The 25,557-nt window shown below is 38.3% G+C and overlaps 4 protein-coding genes across 11 annotated transcripts; 3 read left to right on the top strand and 1 right to left on the bottom strand.

The window, feature by feature from the left end:
• The first annotated feature begins 1,398 nt into the window (after positions 1-1,398).
• On the top strand, positions 1,399-3,950 carry LOC137935868 (probable E3 ubiquitin-protein ligase EDA40). Its single transcript, XM_068780254.1, has 3 exons — positions 1,399-1,559; positions 1,934-2,014; positions 2,286-3,950. Exons 1-3 carry the CDS (start codon positions 1,455-1,457, stop codon positions 3,609-3,611), a joined length of 1,512 nt encoding a protein of 503 aa, XP_068636355.1. The 5' UTR covers positions 1,399-1,454; the 3' UTR covers positions 3,612-3,950.
• LOC137935869 (THO complex subunit 3-like) lies at positions 3,827-12,215 on the bottom strand. Of its 5 annotated transcripts, none has more exons than XM_068780256.1 (13): positions 11,836-12,215; positions 10,918-11,044; positions 10,640-10,735; positions 9,166-9,295; positions 8,781-8,872; positions 7,748-7,816; positions 6,357-6,414; positions 5,548-5,647; positions 5,313-5,399; positions 5,064-5,142; positions 4,827-4,959; positions 4,383-4,435; positions 3,827-3,896 (listed from the first exon to the last, which is right to left on the bottom strand). In XM_068780256.1, the coding sequence occupies exons 1-12, from the start codon at positions 12,045-12,047 to the stop codon at positions 4,401-4,403; spliced, it is 1,218 nt and encodes a 405-aa protein (XP_068636357.1). In that variant the 5' UTR covers positions 12,048-12,215; the 3' UTR covers positions 3,827-3,896; positions 4,383-4,400. The 5 variants fall into 5 exon arrangements, with proteins under 5 accessions (XP_068636357.1, XP_068636358.1, XP_068636356.1 ...); XM_068780257.1 differs by lacking the exon at positions 3,827-3,896 and having other exon boundaries at positions 4,199-4,435; positions 11,836-11,939; positions 12,027-12,215; XM_068780255.1 differs by lacking the exon at positions 3,827-3,896 and having other exon boundaries at positions 4,199-4,435.
• Positions 12,216-13,090: 875 nt separating this feature from the next.
• On the top strand, positions 13,091-20,248 carry LOC137935934 (KH domain-containing protein At5g56140-like). Of its 4 annotated transcripts, none has more exons than XM_068780364.1 (7): positions 13,091-13,300; positions 14,186-14,271; positions 17,740-17,885; positions 18,749-18,868; positions 18,989-19,105; positions 19,270-19,413; positions 19,513-20,248. In XM_068780364.1, the coding sequence occupies exons 1-7, from the start codon at positions 13,191-13,193 to the stop codon at positions 19,660-19,662; spliced, it is 873 nt and encodes a 290-aa protein (XP_068636465.1). In that variant the 5' UTR covers positions 13,091-13,190; the 3' UTR covers positions 19,663-20,248. The 4 variants fall into 4 exon arrangements, with proteins under 4 accessions (XP_068636465.1, XP_068636463.1, XP_068636464.1 ...); XM_068780362.1 differs by having other exon boundaries at positions 19,270-19,437; XM_068780363.1 differs by having other exon boundaries at positions 18,989-19,111.
• A 1,009-nt stretch (positions 20,249-21,257) lies between these two features.
• Positions 21,258-25,225, top strand: LOC137937022 (protein PHR1-LIKE 3-like). Its single transcript, XM_068782036.1, has 6 exons — positions 21,258-21,751; positions 23,352-23,428; positions 23,569-23,629; positions 23,951-24,044; positions 24,145-24,214; positions 24,417-25,225. The coding sequence occupies exons 1-6, from the start codon at positions 21,568-21,570 to the stop codon at positions 24,948-24,950; spliced, it is 1,020 nt and encodes a 339-aa protein (XP_068638137.1). The 5' UTR covers positions 21,258-21,567; the 3' UTR covers positions 24,951-25,225.
• Positions 25,226-25,557: the final 332 nt, after the last annotated feature.

The following is a 25,557-nucleotide window of genomic DNA, read 5'->3' as shown; positions in this document are numbered from 1 at the left end:
AACGGTCAGCGATCATGTCATAAGAATCAATTTCCGCCTATGTGGGGCCGGTGTAAAAGTCCAACAAGGCAACAATTAATTAAGAGATTAATTAAATAATCTCTTAATTAAGGGAAAATGATAAAGGGTTGATTGGCGGTCAAAGAGCGGAAATGATTCCAATCGAGGAGCGTCGGTATCCGTTACTTCCAAAGCCAAAAGTGAGATCGCGGGAGGTGGGGCCAAGTGGGATACCGAGAAAAAAAAGCGGTTTTGGCGCCAACTCATCTTTAGCTTTTGAACCCATCATGACAGCGACCCCCCTACCCATTTCAAACGTAACGGCACGTTTTTTCTCACAACTTTGGGCTTGTGCCTTATTTGCCGTATGCGTCTCATACTAATCTCACGCAGGGCAGTCTCTTTCTACCAATGGAGTGACGTGGACGATTGAAATGTCGAAAATATCCATCGATGATAAGAGCAGGTAAGAATAATCGCAAAGGACAATATTTGAATTAAAAAAACAAAAAAAAGGGAAAAGAAATAATTGAGCTCCTCACGGAGTCGTCTCCTCTGGAGAGTGGAAGCTGTTTCTTTTGTCTTTGTAGACCATCGTGATTCCGTTATCAGCTTAATTTAACGAATTATAGGATATATTAAGTCCTTAAATCGAGAAAATTGGTAGCGTGTCAACCTCAAGAACACCCGTGTTGATTATTTGGCCTCATCCTGGCTATCGATTGAATAGATTACCGAAGCGCTCAGAGCTTCCGAGTTCTGAGTTCTGAGTTCTGGATAAGGACGGTCGTGGAAGGCCAACCAAACATGCCTACTCCCATCCGCATCTTGGAACCTGCAAGTAGCATCCATGCATTAAAACTGAAAAAAAAAAAAACTAGAATCAAGTAAGGAGACGTAGTAATGATGCAATTGTCTGTGTTGCAGGTAACATGAAGCGTGGCTGCTTTCAAGTTCAAACATAGACCGTTACTAACATTTATCAGATACGGGAAATTTTTGCTTTTCAACTGAGTGGAAGACCCAAACGTCCAGATTCAATCCAGAAAGCAGGAATGGTCCATGTTAATAGTTGAAAGCTTTATTCAATTCTAGTGGGAGCCAGCAGTAGCACTTCGCCGGCTTTGTGGTCTCAGTGGGGAGTGTAGTACAGGGAGATTCGAACGAGGAATATTTTGAGCTGAGATGAGTGGGGAAAGGAGGAAAGAAATGGGAGATTTAAAATGGAGGAAGAAAGTAAAAGAAGTTTCACTGAATTTTATATGGTTTTTTGTCAGTATTAAAGGTTTAGGAGAGAGAATAAAGTAAGGAGTAATAACAGGAAACGCTGCGGAATTTGCAGAGTGTGTCCCCTTTTGCCCTTACGAAATCAAATTTCGGAGAAGAAATAGTGACATAAAAAGAGAAAAGGAGTGCCCAGAAGCAGAGAATACAGAAAGAGAGGTTCTTCCGCCATGGCCGGAGCTTCTTCCAAGCTCAAAAAAATGGCTCGGAAGTTCGGTCTCCCTTGCGGCTCACTGTCGAGGACGAGGTCTCGGGATTATCGGGAGATGGAAAATGTAGGTTTGCTACTGTCTTCTCTTGCATATTTATGATCTTTTCATTGTTCTGGTTGTGCGTCGAAGGGGAGTTTTCTTCATCTTTTCAACGAAGGGCCTTTTTTAACTCGGGTTTTCCGATGGAATCTTTTTCCCCATGTTTGGACATTCTTAAGCTAGAGTCCAATCCCAAAAGTTTTCAGTCCCTTTGGTTTTCTGTAAATAATTATTTTCTATAACGCTTCGCCAAAGCTTGGTGTTGCTTGCAAGAATCCAATATGGCGTTGCCTCCTGCTGCATTCCCCGTTGTGATGATCTTCAGATTTTTCACTGTTTTAGGTTTGATTGATTTTGACACATCAAGAAAAAGCTCTGATATTTATATCATGTTTCAGATCTCAACCCCGGTGGTTTCCAGTCAAAAAGAGAATGTTAAAGAATTAGCAGAGGAAGCTGAGTCCAGTAGCTTCGCGAAGGTAAGCTCTAAAGAATAGGGTTTTTATGTTTTTTTTTGGGTAAGATTGAAGAGTAGGTTAGTGGCAAAGACAAATAAAAAGAGCTATTGGAGTTGGATATGACGGAATGCCGCAAATGGCTCTGTTCTTTAGCCATGCCTCCCTGAATAATTTCTTTGGAGTCTCCAAGAAGCAGAATTTTGTTAGCCGTGATTATTTTCTTCACTTCATAGCTCCGGTTTGTTCTGTAGTCTGTAACTAGAGCCCTCTAACAAGGCTCTCAATTTTGCAGAATTTATGTGCAATATGTCTGGAACCTCTAAGCAGCAGCCCTGGCGCGAGCCCTGGCAAGGCCATATTCACAGCTCAGTGCTCGCATGCCTTCCACTTTATTTGTATCTCCTCAAATGTTCGCCATGGCAACGTTACATGCCCTATCTGCAGAGCTCACTGGACCCAGCTGCCTCGAAGTCTCATGCCCACATGCTCAATTCCCTGCCACCAATCAGATCCCATTCTCCGGATTCTTGATGATTCCATTGCCACCTTTCGTGTTCACAGGCGGTCATCTCTCCGTTCCGCCCGTTACGATGACGATGATCCTATCGAGCCTGACCACTCTCCTGGACTTCCCCGCCTCCGCCTGTCTCTCATCCCGGTTCCGCAAACTCACCCTTGTAGTCATTCAGCTTTGCATGAAATTGTCTGCGGACAATCCCCATTGAGTCAGTTTTCTACTTCATCGTCCTACAATTCTTCACCCACAGATCAGCAGCCGTACTTCTGTTCTAACAGAGCTTTCGTATCTGTAAAGCTCGCCCAACAGAAAGCAACGGATCTTGTCTTAGTCACCAGCACTAATGGCCCTCACCTTAGGCTTCTGAAACAGTCAATGGCGCTGGTGGTTTTCTCCCTACGTTCTGTCGACCGGTTATCCATAGTCACATACTCCTCCGCTGCAACACGGGCCTTCCCATTAAGACGGATGACTTCCCATGGGAAAAGAACAGCTCTGCAAGTCATCGATCGTCTGTTTTACCTCGGTGAGGCTGATCCCAGTGAAGGACTTAAGAAGGGGGTGAAGATACTGCAAGACCGTACCCACCAGAATCCTCATTGTTGCATCTTGCACCTGTCTGATAGTCCAACAAGAGCTGCTTACCTTGGTCGCGACTTGCAAGTTCCCGTCCCTGTTCACTGTTTCCATGTGGGGTTTGGATTTGGTACTTCAAACGGTTTTGTGATGCACGAATTCGAAGAGTTCTTGGCTAGACTACTTGGAGGTGTTATTAGAGAAACCCAGTTGAGAATTGGTGAGGAAGGATGGGCTAGATTAGGCGAATTGAGGGGTGGAGAAGAAAGAAGAATTCCTCTCGACTTGGGTGACTGTGGGTATGTTTGTGTGGGTTATACCTACATTGAATGCGGACCAGAAGAGCGGTTAACGACAGGGGAGATCATTGTAGGACTTGGGGACAAGGGAGAAAGGAGCGACGAGAGGGGTGATGTCAGGGACTCGAGCATAGGTGGAAGGAATAGCAATGTGGAGAGATGGGAGTACCATGATCCCTACATGGCTAGAAGATGGGCTAAGCACTTGCATGGCTACAGGCTGTGAAGTGTGAACCATCCTATCATCTTGGGTCCGTCGCCATCACAATTTACGGCCATGACCCCCACTGGACTCACAAGATCATAAGGTCAAACCGCATGAAGTTTCTCCACTATCACTTTCTCAATACACATTTCAGGACTAATTGCATGTATGAAGAAAACATATAGAGAGCATGTGACGACAAAGTCCGGTGACAGTGAGTTGGCTCGATAACAAGCCTCATGAATGTTAAATACAAACGTTGATGATATACCACCCACATGTTTGATTTTTAGGATTTCATTGCACCTGCACAAACATAGTGAAATTTAATTAGGATTTTCTTCTCTTCCAATTTGTTAATCAGAGATTTGTTTGGGTTGCTTATCATCGTTTTTTCTCTGACAAAAAAATTCTCTGTATTACGAGGAATGCCAGCTTCATCACCCATTTGATCTCCTAATATTATTTGTCTCTTTTGCTTTACCCCGGGTATCAGCTGTAGCTCACAACACGAGCTCAGTCTACTTCTCCAAATCCCTTCTACTATACATCCCCAGTCAGAAGTTAACTCATCTTAGTAGAGATGGAAAGTAGAGAAAGACGCAGTAAGAAAACGGTTTCATTGAAATAAGAATGTTGTATTTACTGGTGAAGAGTTAGAAACTAATAACTAAATCTAACAGTGATTGCATACTATTTCGAAGACAAAATGACGAACAACCTCCCAACTTGATTTCAGTAGTAAAAGGACAAACGCATTGAAAAGAGGCCAGATAATTGATGATGTCTAACCTCTTTCTTCAAATAAACTTACGGACTTTGAAAGCCAAATATTCGAAACACACCTGAAAGAAAGAATTAAGGCAAATCTTATTATCAATTCATAAACAAGCTTCCTTAAATTCAAAAAAATATATTAACACAATTTAAAATATATTTATAGATGTTATTAAAATGGATATAAATAGCTTGAGATTATAAATTTTCATATTTTGGGTCTGTTTTTTGGCTTTGAGCTCTGTTCTTCTTTTGTAAGTTGCCTCTAAGCTTAGAAAAGACCCACTTTAATGTACAGATCTTTGGGGTAAACAAGACATAGCAGGTCAGGAAAGGCAATTTTTTATTCTCTAAAAACTTATTAAGTATGCATCGTTATTATTGAAAGGAATAAAGAACAAAGTGCAGTGTATGGCAACTGAAGATCCTTCTTCAGCAAAAATGGAGAACAAAAAGTACCTTCATCAACCTGGTACATGTTCTTATCGTCTCCGGCATAAGCAAGCAAATTGTATTTGGGATTCCACTCCACACTATTCATTGCAGCTCGACAAGGAATTTGATGCACAGTTCGCCCAGTATGAACATTGGACTATTAATACAGGAAACATTTACACATGCATGAGTTGCAACACACAAGGGCCTAATAAATCTGAAAAGCAATTAAAAGAATGATACAGTGAAGGGCTTACGCACAATGTCAATAAATAGATCTTCACTAGCTGAGGCGATGTAATCACCCGAATAATTGAAACTAACAGTTCTAACAGGCCATCTGAGCAGAAAAAAAATGAAAGAACAAGCTTACTGCATTGGAATGATTTCAGTAGCTGGGAAATATCTGCAGCAAAATTCAACTACCATACCAAAAAAGAGTATCAACATTATACTTTTAAAGAAGGAAACTTGCTTCAATTGATAGGAAGGGATGCAAGTGTGACTCACTCAAGTTTCGTAAATGTACGTATGCAAAGCATCTCAGAGAAATCCCACAGACTGACTAATGAATCAGCACTCCCAACAGCAAAGTGTCTGTCATGGCATAAAGAGGTCAAACAGAGGTACTCAAAGTCTAGTGTATTTTTTCCTCCTGACATAAAGGGTTGTGTTTTTGTAGAACACAGCAAAACAGAATGACTAAAGTTTGACAATAAGCAGAGAGAGAGAGAGAGAGAAATACTTTCCAGTAGGGTCGATTGCAATGCAATAGCATCCTGCTGTATGGGCCATAAGGGTGTGCATGGCTCGAAGAGATGGGTAATCCAAAACCTCAAGGGTGCCTGTGTTGAAAATAAAATTCAGCCTTTAGGATCCATAATACGCACTCATTTGCAAGAGTACAAGAGAGTCAAAATAAAACTGGCATTGGTTGGGCAAGATTCATGCAACATTTCTCAAATAAAACAAAGAGCTGCTCCAGATGTAAGCTTCTTCTTCTTCTTTTTTACTTTTTTTTTTCTGAGATTGCACAATCCATATACCTTTATATCATAGTCGAGCAATTTCCGGTAGTCAGAAAAATCACTGACTTAGAAATAATTCCCAAGCTCTTAGCCCAGTAGCACACCTTAGTGTCTCATAACTCTAATTATTGGTCAACATCTCAAAGATACCTATTTAAGTAACCAGGAAAAACCAAATCAAACTATTGATGTCTTAAGCTGAGCTCCAGCTTCACAATCGAGTCCTCTTACGAAGAGACCACATGGTCTCAAACACCTTCCATACAGGGTCTAAAACTGTCCAAAGGTGAAAATAATTTTTGGCAGGTGAGCTAGGCCAGGCCCGACTTTTTAACAACAAATATGCTGAACTGAATATGAACCAATAACAAGGTCCATTTAAACCCTGTACATTTGTGCAACAGACTTCAAAGAAAACATCAACCAAAACTTAATCAAAGTCGTGACAGATGAAAATGTAAAATAGTTATACCTAATACATTTTATGGCAGTGAAAAGTAGAAAAGTCAACAATATATTTGCTCACCATTCCCAGTAGTAAGAAAGAAAACATCCCCTGTAGTGTTCCAAGCAATCTCATTTACCTAGAAGTAAGGAATACTAAGTGAAGTCAGCTAGTTTAGATCAGAAATAGTTTACAAAATGAATCCTATTACTAAATTCAGAAGGGAAAACTTTGCCCTTGAAAGTGCAGTAGTATATGAATGTGTTTTTCTCCTTCTAACGTCCTATTCAGCAACTTTCCATCCCTTTAAAGTGAAATAAAGACACTGTAAAATTTGAATTTCTGAACATTTGTAGGAACAATTATATAGCTTCAGGCATATATAGTTGAGAAACAGCTCACCAAAATCTGAGTATGTTCTCATTTGTGCTGATAACAAGAAATTCAACAAGTGTCCAATTGCATTTCGTCATAATTAAATTAAAATAAAGTAACTTAAAATGCACAATGCTACCCCAAGTTGTCACTTGCCACATACATGACAGCAATGATTTTCTCCATGCAAGTTTTTTTTTGGGGGGGGTTTTACACGTAGGTTCTACAATTCATAAGGAAGGGTTTAACAACGATGCAATTCATGAAGCAAATATTGATTGGTTAAGGAGAAGTCCAGTATCTCGGGACCTATGTGAAAAGCATGAGAGGAATAAATTCCATCTGTTAGACCAGGTTTGATAGCCACATGAAGAAGCAACATTCATGGAAGCATACAGAGATGAGAATTTTGAGACAAGTGTGAAAAAACTAGAAGGAAAAAAAAAAGAAAAAAGAAAAACATATTACATTACATATAGGAGTGGCACCACTCAATCAAAAAATAAGAGCGGACCATTTTAGATGGTTTAAACATATTTGACGTTACCTAATATTGCATTGATGAGGCAGTTTTTACTGATGCCAGTTAATGAAAAGCAAGAAGATTAAAGCAGAAAATGATAGTCATAAAAGTTGGGAGGAAAGACTTGAAAGACACCAACTTAATAATATATGGCATAAGAAAGATTAGATGACAAAAAAGGAGTCACATACCCAAATCCAACATAGTTGGATCAAGGTACAGGTGGATCAGCACAAGAGTGGTAATGCTGATCTATAGTACTAATGTACTAAAACCATTTTGTTTGTCTGAATTCCTAAAAAGAAACTTAGCAATTTCACAAGTGAAACTGTCATAAGTATAGAAACATCTCCAAAGGAAAGCATAGACATATTGTTTGCTCAAAACTGCAAAAAAATATAGAGTTATTTAAAAAAGATAAATACTGAAGTACGAAATACATATTAAGATATCCATTGTAACTCAATAAGTCACATTCATAAACAAGCAGTGCAGGAAAAGATATGAGATGTCCTAAAAATATAAGTGATAGGGAAGAAACCATTTCAAACTACATGGCCCCGGTGATGATTACCTCATAGGTAAACTTGCGCCTGTGGATTGCTTTAAATTTTCGAACATCCAATATGGTTAGCTCATCATCCTAACAGAAATGAAAATAAAATAATTTTAGAAAAGCGTTAGAGTGCAAAATTGGTTGCAACTTGCAATCTCCTTTCTGTTGAGTATGATTTTCTTTGTTGAAAATTATCTATGATCAATCCTCCAAAAGCATTAGTGATCCGTAGATTTTTTTTTTTTAAGTTGAACATGCTACATGAAGGGAAATGACATAATAATGTTATTAAAAATAGAGACACATGGAAAGAAACAATGGACAACATATAAAACATCAAAAGGGTCATGTGCATGGGAGTGTAGAGAGGCAGAAGATCAGAGTTAAAGGTCATCATAGGTGTGCAACAATAGAGCTAAGCATGTCGTACACTTCTTATCATCTGTAAAACTTTCTAAACTTAACAGGGGAAATCAATATTAATCTGTACCCACATTATATACTCACTATATTATTCATGAATAAGAAAGTAATACATGACCCTTCTGATGACCTTTAACTACAAGAAGGGAAAACATTTTGGCACAGAACCATCAGTGAGAAGGTAAAGAGATTTGTAGCAGTGTCACCAACAGTGGATAAAATATTCTCTAGCAACTGAGACATGGTCTACACTGATTGGGAATCTACAACCCATGATATAGCTGCAGATTTGGTGTACAAAGGACAAAGAGATCAGACATGGTACAAGTTTAACAACTATATTAGGATCATAGACATTATAATGCATAATTAGCCATGTTGTATTGTATGCATTTATGGGAAAGATAATTCCCTATAAGTCTTCATCAAATGAAATTTTTGAAGTTTGTTTTCTTTTATAAATCTCATTCCAACTTACAAATAAGAAAAATAACAGCAAGGCTGCTTTGCATTCACAATCATATCAGCTAGTATAGGAAATTCCATGGTTAACGACCAGTCAGTAAGTCTCAATAGTAGCATGCATTTAGCAACATTTGCAGTATCAAGTAATGGTTATTGCACATACCCTGTTTCCAACAGCTATGTGTGTCCCATCAGGTTTGTATGTGATGTTGATGTTTTCACCACTGAGTTCCACCTGTTGAGAGCATTTTCCACCTGTTCCTCAAGCAATGTAAACATCAAAGTATCAGTGAGAGGATGTAGGATAAAGAAATAAGATAAAACACAATTGTTGTATCTGATAACACTAATAACAATTGCTTGACCAGAATAGTGCATAACAATTGGTCTGAAACATGCACTTTCAATTGAAGAAGAAAAACAATTCTCTTCAAAGAAACTCTGGATCACTATCTGCAGTACATATTGATTGTTTTGAGTCCAACTCAGCGTAACGTTTCATAATATATACTTACCATATCATTTAAAAAAAATATATATATACTTACTACGAGCATCCCAAAGGCGCACAGTCTTGTCCCCTGAGGCTGTTGCAATCAGATCAGGGTGCTTTGGATCCCAACATAGTTGATCAACACTATCTGTGTGCCCTTTCAACTCAACGTCCTTGACCTTACCCTGCAATAATCAGAAAGGTTATCACTGCATAAAGCCATTGTTAAGCAAATCTTGCCTCTCTTAAATAAGTTTGAAAAATGTTTAAGAAATTTCTAAATGATTAAAAAGAAAGAGTCATGCAGAAATTTATAAAAAAGCAGAAAACAATTGAATGAGATTTCTATTAGTAATATATCAAGTGATTTAAAAAATTAATTAAACTTTTTTTTGATAAAAATCGAAGTTGAAAATAATCATAAAACTGAATTCTAAAAATTAATTAAACTTTTTTTGATAAAAATCGAAGTTGACAATAATCATAAAACAGAATTCTAAAAATTAATTACTGACTTAATTAAACAATTTTTGAAGAAATTTTGTAAACCTTTCTTTTTCAACCTGTTATTTTAGGATATGAACCATATACATCTATGCAAAGTTTTAGATAAGTTTGAAGGAATTCTAGTAAAAGTTTATTAGAAGCTTTACATAAGTTTAGAAGACTAGCAAGTAGCAGAGTGAATCCAATAACATTTTTTGTAGCTTGATAATTGCAATGAACCATATCAGTCTAGGCTGGTGATTAGAAATGTTAAGGGTGGGTACCAAGTGCCTACTGGCATACTATATTGCCTGATAGGTGACCTTCTTTCCCAAACTTTGTCAGTGAGCAGAAGTCTTCTTTTTTTCTTTTTGAACTGTGTGCATAGATATGATAACCATTCAGCTAAGCCATTTCTCATGGTAAATCTCAATAAATTTACATAAGGAATTATGTTTTTCACAGCTTCTAAGCCTCGAGGGAAAGAAAGTCCAAACTTCTGCAATACATATCTTGTTAAAATGGCCTCCTACAAGTAAGGTCTTTCCTTATGTCCCTACCAATGGGCACTAGAATGCATAGAAGAACAATTTTACAGCGTAATGACACTTCTTAAGTTTACCATGTCGTAATTCACGCTTGCGTTCATCAGTACTTTTAGTTATTTGAATTTACTCTTTCCTCGAGTTTAGGGTATCTTTGTGTATCTTCAAGTATTTGAATTTTTTTTTGTGTTATTTCGATATTATCGAATTTATATAAAACTATATTACATGTCATATATAAGAACTAAGCAAGAAAATTGCGAAATCTGAATATTAGATGGAGTAGGCCGACGTAGGTTGCCATGGATTTAAGATAGCAACAGCGTTAATTGTAGAAAGCCCATATTCGTGTTCTAAAACAGAAAACACAAAATTGAGCCCTAAAAAAAACGTAAAGATACTTACATGACCATGCGGCTCAATATGCGCAGTTGCCATTCCTAGTTCCAACACGAGAAAACGCAAAATTGAGCCTTAAAAAAAGGCTTAGATACTTACATGGCCATGCGGCTCAATATGCCAAACGCGAGCGGTTTGATCAACGGAACCTGAAGCGACCTTCACGCCGGTGCAATTCCATGCCACGGAATGCACCTAACGGAAAACAACACGATAATTAATCTCCAGTTCGAATACTGATGTAGAGCAATCTATGGCTTTCGAAACAAATCCCTGACCGCTGTGTTTTTTAAACAACTACGCAATCCGCAGGCTTCTGATTTTCAGCAGTCGAACTCGTATAGAAGGGCATAAGATAATCTAAGACAAAGTTTTACCTTCTTCTTATGACCTTGATATTCTCTGCTGTGAAGATTTTTGAAGGGTATTGCTGTATCCACCATTCCAGCGACTTCCTCTATTTCAGAAGCGATCCGTAGAAGATGTTGAGGAGAGGGGGGTGCACTGCAGCAGTGAGACGGGCGTCAATCATTTTCTGGAGCGGGAAAGGATGTTTTTGTAATTTAGCTTAGTCATTCAGGAATCAGGCGCTTCACGTTCGTCTTAATTGAGAGTCTGAGACATGAACATCTTGCGACAAGCGTAAAAAACCCATGCTAGATTTTCATGGTATCTGATTTTTTCTCATATTTGATTTGATTTTCTTAATTTTGATAAAATTGAGCTGGAATGGAAGCTTGAATCATCCCTGTAATGCATATATTGATATCACTTCAAAATTTTTAAATATAATATATGGTTAAATGAGATTAAACAATGTAGCCTTAGCTTGTAATTCCATTCATCAGGAGATAGATCTCCCATCTGCCATTATGTACGACATAAATGAAAAACAGTAAGATCAGTTCATATCTCTAGAATTCCTAGTTAAAATGGTTGATGATATGTAAGTCATTCAACTACTCAAATATTAGATACGAGAAACTGATTTCAGCATAGAAGATGAAAAACTAAAGAATGATGAAGAAAGGAAAAACCCTAAATACAAAATATTAACAAGCGAAGGACCGCTTTGAATTAGTGGTGGGGTAGGTAAGGGAGGTTCTTCCGTAGTCAGTGCCAAAAGAGAAGAGAAGGTGCATCTTCCCGCCTCCACCTATTTTCTCTGCCATCTGGGAGAATTCTTTGCTCGACTGTAACTTTAATGGCCAATTAAACCCAATTCAATCGATCAATTTAAATTATAACATGGGAAAAATGGTGAAATTAAACTTAAAAGCTCAAAGCCATCTCACTTTTTGACCTTCAACGCCTTCAATCTCTGAAAAACTGTTGGGAGGCAAAAAAAGGGTTGTCTTCCTCCTTTAGGAAGAGAGTGATCATGTGAAAGGAGAAATGCCTTCAAAAAGCAATCAAACACCATCACCTGCTTGTACTCCTTGTCTCTCCATTTGTGACAACCGGGAAAAAGCAAAAGTGTGCTCACCTTTTCCTTTAATTCCCCCATTACAATAATGCCCTTTCATTTTGCTCCGCGTGATGCTCCGCCATCGCCGTCTCTTCACCGGCCACTGAACTGTGATACAGTTAAACAAAAACACAGCAGGCGTGATGCCATTGAGATCTCTCACGGGAGAGTTTGAATGCAGATCACATGGTCTGTTTCCTGCTTCATCGATACGTATGGACTGGTCGTCTAATCGTCCTGGTTTGGATGCGCGAGATTTGAAAGCGAGGGCCCAGTCGTTGAAAATTATCGATGCATGACGCATTGTCTACATTACATTAGTAGCTTGTACAATTTATTCGGTGTGACCACGAGTAAGCTACCTGAATACGTCACTCGTGCCGTCTCCTTGACAGCGAATTTATTAGGCCTAAAGATTGACATAGCTGGCTGCATTTGGTTAAAGTAGAAAAAACATCCAATTTGATAAAGACACATCAAATAAATATTAGCTCCCTGCCTCCTCCCTTTAATGCTTGATTGCTGGCTTTAAGCAACTTGATGGTTCCCCCAGCATCGCTGCGTACCCATCTCTTTTGACACCAAACTCGGTTAACTTTTTTAGGCTCGGACTCGGTTCAAACTTGAACTCTATGCCTGCCCTAAATTCTCAGGTGTAGTCAATGTATTAACGCGCAGGGGAAATGTTCAGGGTTCAGCGAGTAAGTTCACCGCATACCGAGACGGCGGTCGCGACCAATGATTTAATGAGCGGGCAGGTTTCAAGCGAGCAGTCAACTAGAAGACACTTTGATTAGTAAAAAACAGGAATTAGAGGGGGGTAATCTCGTCACATTACGTCAATAATAAAAGAACTACGGAAGAAAAAGTTAGAGTTTTTTGTCTTGGACCGAAGATTCTTACGGTCCGAAATTGGAACTGTCGAAACGCACGTACAGTGAAAAAGTTACGAATGCCAGACGCCAGTAGCGGCGAAAAATGTCTTTCGGACAGGCGTGGTAAAAAAAACGAAGGGAAATCGGAAATCTTTCTCGTATAAATGGAGAGGCCAAACCTACCTCCTCCACCGACTTGAAGCGGCGTTTCTCGCTTTCAGTTCTTCCCATTCTCGTCGGGATCTGAGGCTCTCGCCCGGATCTTCACGCCAAACTTAAAATCTGAATAGATTCTAACTCAATTAAGATGTCTTCCGGCAGATACATGGCTTACTCTCCCTCTCCTTCCACTGCTCCTCACTCTCCACATATTTCTGGCATTCGATCAGCTACCTCTGCTCTTGTCGAGCAAGAAAAGTATAGACTTCTTTCTTTTTTAGTCTGTAAATCTCTTATCAATTTGCAAGTTGAACTCACTGAATGATCTTCGTTTTACTTTGCTGTTATTATTATTATTATTATTTTTTTTTTGTGCTGTGTACGTTTGTCTTCATTTTATGTTTCCGTCGAATTATGAATTGCGAAACGGTTGATTGTCTGGTTCTGTTATGGTGACAGTGGATCCATAGATGCTCGGGTTGCATGCTCTATCGCTGTTTGCGTCTTTCTTTCTTGTTACTATTTTAGTGATCTAAAGGGCTATGCTTTAGATGATAATGTTCTGCCTGATTTATTCTTACTGGATCTTCTCCGTTTAGTTCCTATGTCAAGGGAAAGGTGATTTTTTATTACATAGAACTTGTGTCTTACTGCTGTTTTTGCTTTTGATTTTGTTTGATCGTTGAGTTGGAAATTGGAAATGTTTTGAAGATTGTTCTTACATCAGTTTGGTGGGTTCTATGTGGTTTACAGGATCGTTGAAATTAGGGGTTTATTTATTTTCATAAATTTTATGTACGATCTCGATCAGTGGCGGAAAATATGGTTTATTGTATTCTACTATACTTTTATTTTTATTTTTTATAATTGAACTGTTTTATGTATTATAAAATGTGCAGTTGTTTTAGAAGTCATCCTGACTAGAACATTGTGGTGGATGTGTATACTAGATATAGTGTGCTTTATTTCTAGTATAGTTGAGAATCTGGACAGCTTTTTTTTTTTTTAAAATGATCCAAGGACTAGATAAAAAAAAAAAAAAAAAAAAGCTGACATGTCTGACTTCGTACCCCTCCCCACCTCACAGACACACACTTGAAGTGGGCAGATGGATTTACATGGATATCCTTTTTTGCTTGGCAGGTATCTCTCGGAGTTGCTGGCTGAACGGCACAAGCTTAGTCCTTTCGTGCCAGTGCTTCCTCACAGTTATCGATTGCTGAACCAGGGTGAGTTTTTGCCACAAATAATTTCCTTGTAATCTTTTTCTTGTTCAGGGTTTACAAGTTCAAATCTACAAGCGTAAGTTACCTCTTAATAGACAAGTTAGTATAAGGTACAAAATTAGGGAAACTTCTGTTCACATTTCTGTAAGTCACTGATATCTGCCAATGCAATACATGGACAATTTTGTCGAGGTAGGAAACGTAAGTGCTAAATTTGTTACAATTACTGTTATGTCCTGTCCTGTTTTTTCTTAGTTATGATCTATTTCATTATATTTGTTATCTTAACTTTATTAAACATAGGAGATTTGAATGTAAAATATTGAAGTTTAATTATTGTGCATCAAGATGCTCATTTTCTAAACCGTAGCAAAAATGAATGCCTCGTTCTGTAGTTTTCTCCCCTACTCAAGTTAAGTTGTCCTTGAATTCATATGGTTGGACAGAATACTGGCTTTGAGATATGTTCTTGGACGACAGATAATGTAGACTTGTGAAATAGTTAGTTGAGGGCCTGTTTTTGAATGACCCAGATGGGGAGGTGCCTAGAAAGTGCAAAGAGTGCAAGTGTTAGGTTTGTAAAGCTCTGCCACTTTTTTGTTCCAAATGATGCAATATGAATGGTTAATCAAGGTATATTTTGCAGATTAAGAGACTGTGATAGTCTGGTATACTGTTGTCTAACAGGATTATGATTCTATCGTGTATATTTTGTCAGGCTTACTTTGTCGCTTGGTTCCTAGAGCTTGACTTTTGTGAGGAAGAAACAGGAAAGTTGGATCTCAAGGAGGAAGGCATGAATAAGGAAAATAGCAGTTCTCTGGTAATGGAGAGAGGCAGACTGTTCAGGTGCAGGTGTGGGCAGAATATGAGAATGGAGTTTGACAGTAAAGTGACGTTGTTGTGCACTCAAAATAGTATCTGCCTGATAGTGTCTGTGGATTTTAGAGTTGTAGTGGTGCAGGTACTTGCAGACTGAAGACAGACCTTTACTGCACAACTTGAACTAGAAACCAGTCCAGATAAATGATGTAGTTAAATGGGGTTTTTATTTAACCGAAAGGTCAAAATGCTGTTTTCTATTAAGCATCTCTTGTACTTCAAAGAATGAAACTTAAATTTGAAGTTTATGTAATTTAATGGTGAATGCTTGAGGTATGCAGCCTCAGATTAAATTTTTTGTTTCTGGTTGAGATTTTAATTTTGGAACTGGGTGAAAAAAAAAAAAAAACTAGATCAATGTAGCATGTAGAAGCTACCTTGATCTGACTATTGTGATGACCTTGCATTAGGGTTGGTGTGTGACTGCATGTAAGACATAGGGATCTGGAAGTCGGGCTTTTTATGTTGATGATACATAGATATGGAATCGATTATTAAATTGATAATGCTCTTCTGGATTACATCATCTCTTTCATTAGGGGATTACTTTCTCCCAGATAGAGCATGATTGACTTAGCATAGTTATTTTGTCCATTAGTGGTTTGCAGTTGTAATATTTGTATTCTTGGCATTTCACTGGTTAGGCTTAATGCACTAATGCAGGGCTCAGTCTTCTCTTTAGGTTCCTGATTCTGCACATGAACCTTGCTGTCCCGATCTCAATTAGATTTCGGTCTTCCTATGATATTCTTTTTCATCCCATGCTAAGATACAAAGTTCTGTACTTGAGATTTGATCCAACTAGGTGTGCAATGTGTCCTGTGGATAAAGCTATTAAGAATGAAGAATGTTGATTCCACTTTTTCAATCATGAAATATTTATCAATATGAAAAATATTGCATTTTAGAGCTTACCTACTACAACATTTCCTTATTCCAGTTACATAGATAATGTTAAGAGACTGTCCACTGTATTGAGTGTGGAGTGGAAATATTTCCGTGCTTATTACTTACTATGACAAATGAAAGAAAGGGGTTTGGGGTGAGTGTGTTTTGTATTTGTTACTTGTGTAAGGAATAAAGCATATCTAGGAGCTTGAAAATACAGCCATATAGCTAACCTAGAAAGAACTGTTGAAGGAAGATGGTTGTCAAAACAAGAAAGAGCAGTTGAAGGAAGATGGTCTTTCATATAACTGGTGGAGCTTGTGGAGGCATGGAATTAGTGTGTTTTTAGCTGGGGAAAGAAATCTTGGAGGTCAAGTATATACAATCATATTAGAAGAAATACCAAAGGAAGAACCTTCCTAGTGTGCTGTTGGAGCATGTGGAGGGTAGTTGAGTTTGGTGTCTTCCAGCTAAGTGGTTGTTTTGAGATCATTTGGTCTTGAGAGAGTGTCGTATATTTTCTTTCTGCATTGATTAGTAGAATAACTGAGATTAAGGAGCTTTGAAAGCAACTGGTAAAGAAGTATAGATTGCTGGAGAAAATATTCCGAACTGGAAAGATGCTAGAATGGTTGTTGCTCCTCATGTTAATTTTAATTTCACAGTGAAGGATCTCCTCCAGCTATTTGTTCACAGTGATGGCAGAATTTAATTTATGATAAGGATCATTGTAATGTACTTAGTTTCTAGTTCTATATATGACTTTGGTCATGTTATGTCGTAGCCTTGGCTCTCTACCTTGATTGTTTGGTTCTATCCATATTTGGTAGTGTAACAAGTTGTATGGAGGACAAGAAAGCCTGAAGAAGTGGCAAGCAAATGTTATTCAGAGGAAGTTTTATGATCTGAAAGATGAGATGAAGGGGTGAACAGTGTAGTTGATTTTCTTGCACGGATGTTTGAAAGCCTTAGCTGATTTATAGATGGAAGCCAGTCTCCCTTTTAAGTTACTTTGGTTAGTGATTAGTTTTTCTTTCTCTTGTTTGTAGATGTTTATCGTCCACTTTGTGCTTCCTATCTTAAATGCTAGAATGCTAGTTTTCCTTTGTCAATTAATGAAAAGACTTATTACTAGTTAGATGGGAAGAGTTGTGCATCTCCCTTCAGGCTGTACTTGTAATCAACTTGGAAGCCAAAGTCAGAGAGTATTTGTTGCATATTGACAAGAAACATGATATGTCCTTTCATTGACTCTGTTTCGAGTGAGAATCTGTGCCATTAATAAACAACTAAGATGAAGGTAATTTTATTTCTGTAGACCACAAGAAATGGATATGAGTGGTTGCACTTGATTTCAGACCTCTCCACCGTGCTTCCTAGCGAGTTGGTCTAATTGTTTGACTGTGGTTACTTATTTAATGAGTCAATAATTTACAGATGCTTATTCGTTGTTACTTCTTTAGTGTGGGTTAAGACATTTTGTAGTTTGATCTATACTTAGTATCTTTTACATTCATGATTGTTCCCAAATAGTTTACTTTAGTCAACATTTTAGGTTATCTTTCAAATAACATGACTTGTTTTATTAAGTGGTGTGTTGATTTTGATATTAACCCAATTGTCTGTCCATTTTGTGCCGACTAATTTCTTAACCATGCTAACTGGGACGTCTTATTCTTGAAATTGACATTTTTGAAGCAGAAATATTACGTGTAACCACATTGTTGGGGAATGCATCACTTTTAGATCAAAGTGGGCTTGAACAAGCTAGCCCTCTGACTTCTGGAGGATTATTTTCAAATGGTGGAGCTGATATAAATGGCTGGGCGTCAGCATTTCAATCAGAAGTACGGATACTAACCATTAACATGACTTCTCTTTGCATCTAATTTTATTACTTCTGACATAACTTGCCCATGCTAATGCTAACCAAATTGTGAGTTTCTTACAGCTTAGTGCTAACTTGAGATCAATCTACTGGTTGGACCTTTGGAAGTTTGAAATTCCACTGTTGGTTGAGCTCCATTTTTTACTCTAACATTTGTCAAGTGCACATTGAATGGATGCACTGGACTATGCTTCCTTCATTTATTCAAGTGCTGGATTTTGGAGGTTTTCGAAGCAAAGCTTGTTAGATGCAGAAATTTTGACAGATTGATTAGAAAAGGGAGTTGATGGTGTTGAAAGATTATAAAAGCTTCATGCTTTCACTCGCAGCGTAATATGTGGTGGGGGCAGTTTATCCCAGTGGGGGAGTCTTACTTTGTTTGGCTTCTTTGTAAAAATTTTGACTGATAGTTTGTGATCATTACTTTCTGTCTTGAGCTCTTGTGGGTAGTGGCTGCTTTTGATTCTCTTGTATTGTAGCAAAGATGTTTCCAATCATTGTTTCCAAAATGTGATTGTTACTCTTGTATGTGCTGCTGATAACTTAACAAGCACAGTGAACATTTGGGTGATGATGAATTGGTTCTCTGAATTTGTAACTTTGCATCCACTGAACAGATAATGAACCTTTTAGATTTCAGATTTAAAATCTCCGTGCTATTCAAAATTTCTTTGTCCTGTGCTATTATTGATTATCTGTGGCACATATGTTTCATTATTATGTTCAAATTACTTATGCTATCGTTTTTCGTGTTATTAAAATACTGCTTATCTTTGAGCTTACTTACCCAACTGACAACATGCTGAGAGTTGCAATTTGCAGAGATTGGGGATGTCACCACAGACTGGAAATCATAATTGGCTTGGATCACAAGGTTCTTCTTCTAGTCTGATTGTGAAGAAAACAATCAGGGTGGATATTCCTGTTGACAAGTATCCTAGTGTATGTTTTAAGTTTATTACATTTAATTCTTTCTTACTACCCCCAACCCTCCCTCCCCTGACGCATACAGAATTCTAGTACTTCTGCCTTCGTAATTGCTTTTCTAAAACACCTTTGCAGTATAATTTTGTGGGGCGGCTTCTTGGGCCTAGAGGGAACTCTTTGAAGCGGGTGGAGGCAAGCACTGAATGCCGTGTATTGATCAGAGGGAGGGGGAGTATCAAAGATCCTTCCCGGGTACTTGTAATGTCAAATTCCCATTCATTTAAATTCAATCTGTAATCATTTAAGTTGATTTTGTATATCTATTTGCTAGTCTTTTGACATATGGGCTGCATAAATTTTCTTGATGCATCGATTAATTAGGACATGGTCAGCTTGATAAGTGCATTTTCTTACAGGAGGAAATGATGAGAGGGAAACAAGGCTATGAGCACTTGAATGAACCTCTTCACATTCTTGTGGAGGCAGAACTTCCTGTGGAAATAATTGATGCTCGGTTGATTCAAGCACGTGAAATACTAGAAGACTTGCTGAAGCCTGTGGTAACTTCACTCTCAACCTCACTGGTCTGACATCTGTTCCCACATCTTAATTTGCTTAGCATTTTTAGTAAATAAAATACAACAACCGTTCTTGTGCAGGATGAATCACTTGATTTCTTCAAGAAACAACAATTGAGAGAGCTGGCTATGCTCAACGGGACACTCCGTGAGGAAGGCTCCCACATGTCAGGGTCCGTTTCTCCCTTCCACAACAGCCTTGGAATGAAAAGGGCGAAGACAAGGGGTTGAGCTGAAGCTTTATGTGAAGCAGATTCTGCTGTGACATGTTTGCGGTTGCAGATTAAGGCCCATCCTTGGACTAGGGCCATGGCACCAATGCTTGTTTAACATGTTTCAATATCTGCGTGTTTTTACGTGGTACTGGGAGTTGTTCGTATTGTTATGGATAAAAGAATAGAAGGCCAGTTTGGTGGTTAAGGGGTTTGCTGACTGTTGTTCTCTAAATGTGGTGGGATCGGAGGAAGGTCTTATAATCTTTTTCATCCCGTCATACGATTAAGTGGTTGTACTTTGGTATGCTGCTGCCAGGGGAGCACAGAGGAGGACAACAAATGGAAGAGCGTGCAAGTGTACAAAGAGCAGAACACAGTTGCTTTCCCTAAAGCCATGCCTGGCCGATAGTGCTTTGCATTAGCATAGGTTGTATTAAGGTTTTGGGACATTGTTCTGCTATTCTTTGAAGTGGTTGCGAGGATATAATTATTTAAAAGTTGTTTTTGTAGTTGGTTGCCTTCTAAGCAATACGTCTATATTTGAAGAGTGTATTTCTTGCTAATAGAATGAGTGAACTGGATAAGATGTGGGTACTTACCGACCATTTGTTATTTGGGTACGTTTTATTTGTTAAACTGTACACCAGGTATAGTTTATTGTTCGACTCATGCTTGCGTGTATTCCAAAAGTTGATTCTTGTAATGGGTCATATTATATTGAATTTGGTCAGATTGGAGAGGAGTTGAAAGAAGCTCGACTGAATCCGAGACAATACATTTGTCCTTTCTGTTTTACGTAATTTTACTGGCTTGGATTTCTGGACGACCACTCGTTTCCCAAATCCCAGTCTGAAAATCATAATTAAGAGGATAATAAGAAGTTTTATTCTAATCCTAAGTATAATTCAAAGGCATTCGAAGCCTTAAAAATAGATTCAATTCAATCTGTTGTGTTTGTTTGTTTTGTGTTCCTCTGTTTTTCTTTTTTTCAATACGGCTCCCGGATGATAACATACGTTTGACAGAAATAATTAGAGACATGTACGGAAAAGCTGTCTCGGGCTGAGGAGATGTCGTTGTCGTATCTCGCTCCCGGACGAAACTATCGATTCAGGCTAGAGCGTGACAGAAACCTATTTTGCTTGGATTTTCGTCGGAGTTACTGATGAACAGCTAGTTTGGTCGTCATCCAGGTACTGCGCTAACTATTATTAATACCTTCGCCGAGTCTCACTCTCTTCCAGCGATTTCCCCTATCCAGAAAGGGAAATCTTGGAAAAACCATTAGATTAGATAGTGCTGCTTTTCTGTGTTTAAACGTTTAAATTCTGAGGAGTTCGGTATGCTTCGTTGGTGTCCTACTTTAGTTGGGCTGAATGCGTTACTCTGAATTAAATAACGTACAAAAGAGTGCTTAAAAGTAGGTTGCAGAGTATTCAGACAGCGCCAAAGCGGAGACATGAAAAGAGACCTTTCTTTTGGCGCAGCTTGTCTGTATCTGCAGCAGTAATCTTCCTTGGAGGGAGACAAGCTGTGTATTTCACCTCTCCCGAGTGGATTTTCTGAGGCTTCTCGTGTCTTACCCAGAGACTTCGTCTGTTATTAAAAAAACTAGTCTTTTCGCTCCCTTTCGGCCTTCTCTACGCTAGAGCCTGTAGGAGCTTTCTTGTTGAAAAAGCGACCGAGGAGGAAATCTTGAGATACTTTCGAGTGTCTTTACTCATCTGGGTCGTCTGAACTTGTTTCAGAAATAATCTCTGTCTTTGCGCAATCCATGGTAGAATTTTGTTTTCCCGTCTGGAAATGCTAATTTCTTACTTTATTAACTGTTAGCTTAGTTACCAAAGGCGATTCTTCCCTTCATCAATCATTCATCACTCTCTCTACTCATTCTGCTTGTCTCCATTACTTCGAAAAGACCATGTTTTCTGGTCTTGTTCAACGCCACCAAGCCGCCACTCCCTCGTCAGGAGAGATCGGAAACCAATACCTCACTAAAGAGCCTCTCTTAGTTCTTACGACGGATCCGAAACCTCGGCTTCGATGGACAGACGACCTTCACGAGAGATTTGTCGAGGCCGTCACGCAGCTTGGAGGACCCTGCAGTTAGTTCTTTTCTCATTCTCTTTTTACTTTCAATCTTTCCTTTCTTTTCATTTCGTGATAGCTTTGTCTTTGATTATAACTGGAAGTTGGGTGTTTTGGAAATTGTAACAGTACCTCAGTTCAGAGACAAAAGTTGGAAAAAGTTATAAGTAATTCCCGAATCTCATACACTCATCCTACTCTTGGGCTGATTCGTCAGACAGTGAGTGAATGGATTATTCCCAACTGGCCATTACCTTTTCTCTCACATTATATAGATTGATTAGGAACTCACCATCGTATAGTTCAAAGTTGCATCTCAGAAGAGCTACAGTAAATTCTGGGTAGTTTTCCGAAGAAGGCCTTCTTAGATGTAGTATTTGTGAATGTGGTCGATTACTACTTCCAAATATGGCCAATGGAATCCATTAAACTTGACAATAAATTAGTAACTAAATTTTTTTTAAGAATTCAATAGAAATAAAAAACACCCATTCTTCCTATTGTCTAGTCAGATCCCTAATGGGAATATTTCCCTGTGAGATGTAAAGATTCCTGAAGAAAATTCATTTTTATCTCAAGCTATCTTCTTTTTCTTTGTGGAGGCCAAAGTTGAAGCATCAACCAGAATCTTTGTTTCTTTCCTTTAATCAGGTGCCTCTCAATAACCTGCCAGCTTAGGGTTTAGAAACGTTGAGCTTCATACTGGCTCATGCTTATGCAATTTTGAGAATCTGAACATTTGGAACTTGATGTGGATGGGCTCTCGAACTTCAGTTTGTTGGAGTTGGAGCATTCACAGTTATCAGTTTTAGACTTTTACGAGTTGTTATCTGGTAATTTTGCATGTATCCTTAACTGTACTGACAATTAAATGGGCTGGCTGTTAAGAAAAAAAAAAGAGTTCAGATTAATTACTAGGGTTTTTTTCCTTGTGCTTGGGACTGACATTAACATATTAACTGGCTGAGCTTTGAACACAGCATCTAACAAAAACTAAGTTAACATTTAAAAAAAAAAGGTCCTGCCAATATAGAATTTATGAAGTTCAATTGAGAAGAAATGTGATTTATCTAATGGGAAGGAAAGATTTGTAATGTCTTAGTGTTGGTATTTAGTGAGATTGGATTTCCCAAAGCCCAGATTTTAGATGTTCACTTGACACATACTGAAAACGTATGATGATTAGGAAGTTGAGTAATAGTAAATGCCAGAGGTCCTCTTATGAGATTAAATATAAAAAGGGGTAACTTTTGTTCTCATGAGATTTCGAGTTCCACTCGGTAACACTGAACCACTATTTCCTTGCAAAATCTGAGAATATTTTCCTATCTTCATTTTGATTCAAATGTCATTTGCTGTACTTCTCAAAAACCAGTTATAAAAAGGAAGAGTTACCCTTCTTTCTTTGTTTTCCCTTCTGTGACTGTTTTCCATTAACTTATTCATTCACTTGTTTTTCAGCTTCTTTGCAAATTTTCTGCTTTTCATTGGAGAATAGATGGATAGTTTCACATTGTTTAATTCACAAAGGGACAATTGTCATGATATTCTTGTAGAACTTTTATCATTGATGATATTCACTTGATACAATTGTGATACTTATAATTTTAATTGCAGAGGCAACACCAAAAACTCTACTGCAGGCAATGAACATCGAGGGTCTTACTCTTTATCACTTGAAGAGTCATCTTCAGGTGTTACTTTGCATGAAATTCTTTTCATATATCTTTGGTTATTGTCTAAAAATGATATCTAACATGCTCGACATTATTATCACACATATATAAGCAGAAGCAAAACATTATTTAAATTGACATTTCTTGGTCCTTGGCAGAAATACAGATTAGCCCTGCAATCAAACAGAGAGGCTGGGGAGCAATCAGCAAAAGCCAGTGGTCGGTAAATGAAGTGCAATTTCCTTACCTTCCCTGTTGTTGTTTGTACGAAATATATATTTCCTTTCCTGCATTGGCATCTAGTTGCTGTCAAACTTGGACTGGCTTTAAAAGATGTGAAGCTCTACTGACCATAATTAAGCTCTGTCAACTCTAGTCATCTGGATTTTAGTGGTCTCTTCTGGTCACTTGAAACTCCTTGTCTGGATGAAAAAGTAATACGGTCTCTTTGTCTTGCTTTATTGGCTTCTTTACTTTAATCCAAACACTCTAAATAATACATTTATAGTAACTCATTGCTATTGAGCTCCACTTATGTAGGGACTGGTACAAATGCTTCTTCCGACTATAAAGAAAACCAAGGAACCAATAGCTCTCCTTCACTGCCTGTGCTAGGAAAACAGATGACAAGGGAGTAAGACAAAATCTCTTATTGTACTTTTGTAGCGTTACTTATCAATACATGTTCTAAATTTTGCAAAGAATCAGTAAAATATCTGGAGATTTGTGCCCAGGGAAGAGAAAGTGCCTGAGGCTTTAATAGACCAAATCAAAGCCACAGTGAAACCGCACTCAAGCCTAGAGGTGAGTGACAGACATAACTCTCCAGCTATCAAACAATTCCTGCAAACATAAGATTATCATTGGCAGCTATATTTACTACTGGTAATGCGAAAATATAGATGGCTTAGTCTGTTTTCCTCAGTGGATAATGCTCAAAAAACATTTGATAGTCAATTGACAAACTTTTGATCGTATGAAACTTTCATTTGTGTTGCCTGTGCAGGTTCAGCTGCGCCTAGATGCTCTGATTACTACTCAAAACAGGTACATAAATGGGCTTCTGGAGAGTGCATATGCACTGCTTGATAGTCCAATTGAAGGAAGTATGCTTCTAAAACCTAGCGGACAGAACTGTTCTGAATCAAGTATAGAGCCCAATGTAACCTCTCCTCATGGCCTGGAATCAAGTTCATCATTCCATCATCACTGGCCAGAAGATCCCATCATGATGTATCCTCCTGAAGAGGAACCTAATATTGGCCTCCGAGCCACTTCATCCTCTGAAAGCTCTCTGACTTGTGAACACAGCTTAGCCAGATTGTCTGCTGAAATACTTTCAACCGTGAGAGATGGCAGGTTGATTGACTTCAAAAGTAGCACCAAATGCGAAGTTTGGGCAGGAAACCAACATGAACATTTACTCTCCGGCACCAGTTTTCAGCTCCATGGTTCTAATGGATTTGATTTTGCAGAGACATTTATGGAAGATGGTTATTTACTGCCAGATCCATTACTTCCTGAAGATGGAACTGGTTAGCAAACGAAGTGCTTGGATGAAACAAAGAAACGATCAGTTTGATGGAGAATCTACAGAAAAATGTGAATTTTCCATAGAATTGGATATCATCTAGCTCCCTAGTTTGGTGTTGTCCAGTTCAGATTTTGGTTGTCTCCAATGCCAACAAAATTTTGGTTATTATGTAATTATCCTATGTTGAAGACAGATGTATTTTAACTCGTAGCTGTTGCATTGTAATGGCTGAAAAATACCATCTTTTTTTTTTTGTAATTTATCTTGATAATCTCGATTTAGATGTCTTTTTAGTGCAGGACTGTCAAAGGAGGCCTGCATGTCATTATTTCAAGGATCTTGATACACCCCTGGTTAATAATCTTGAAAGGATGAGCAGCATCGGATTTACCTCTATTACATATAAAAATCAAGATGAACTCATGTCTGGCCGACTTTGTCTTTTTTAGTTAAAAAAATGGAGACGGAACACCTCTGCCTGCCCTCCAAATAGATGCAATAATTACAGTTCGACGTGGTCTGTCATTCGCAGAGCAGGGGAAGGCTAACGCATCCACCAGTCGTCGTAAAAAAGCTCCGATCCTGATACATGTTACGACGTTGTTCATGCCCA

The sequence above is a fragment of the Aristolochia californica genome, unplaced genomic scaffold (genome assembly GCF_029961685.1).
Source record: "Aristolochia californica isolate CCGP_79_NKW_82.1479 unplaced genomic scaffold, dmAriCali1.0.hap1 SCAF_7, whole genome shotgun sequence".
NCBI classification, from domain to species: Eukaryota; Viridiplantae; Streptophyta; class Magnoliopsida; order Piperales; family Aristolochiaceae; genus Aristolochia; species Aristolochia californica.
Note: the sequence above shows the minus strand (reverse complement) of the source record. Positions and strands in the feature narration are given on the sequence as shown.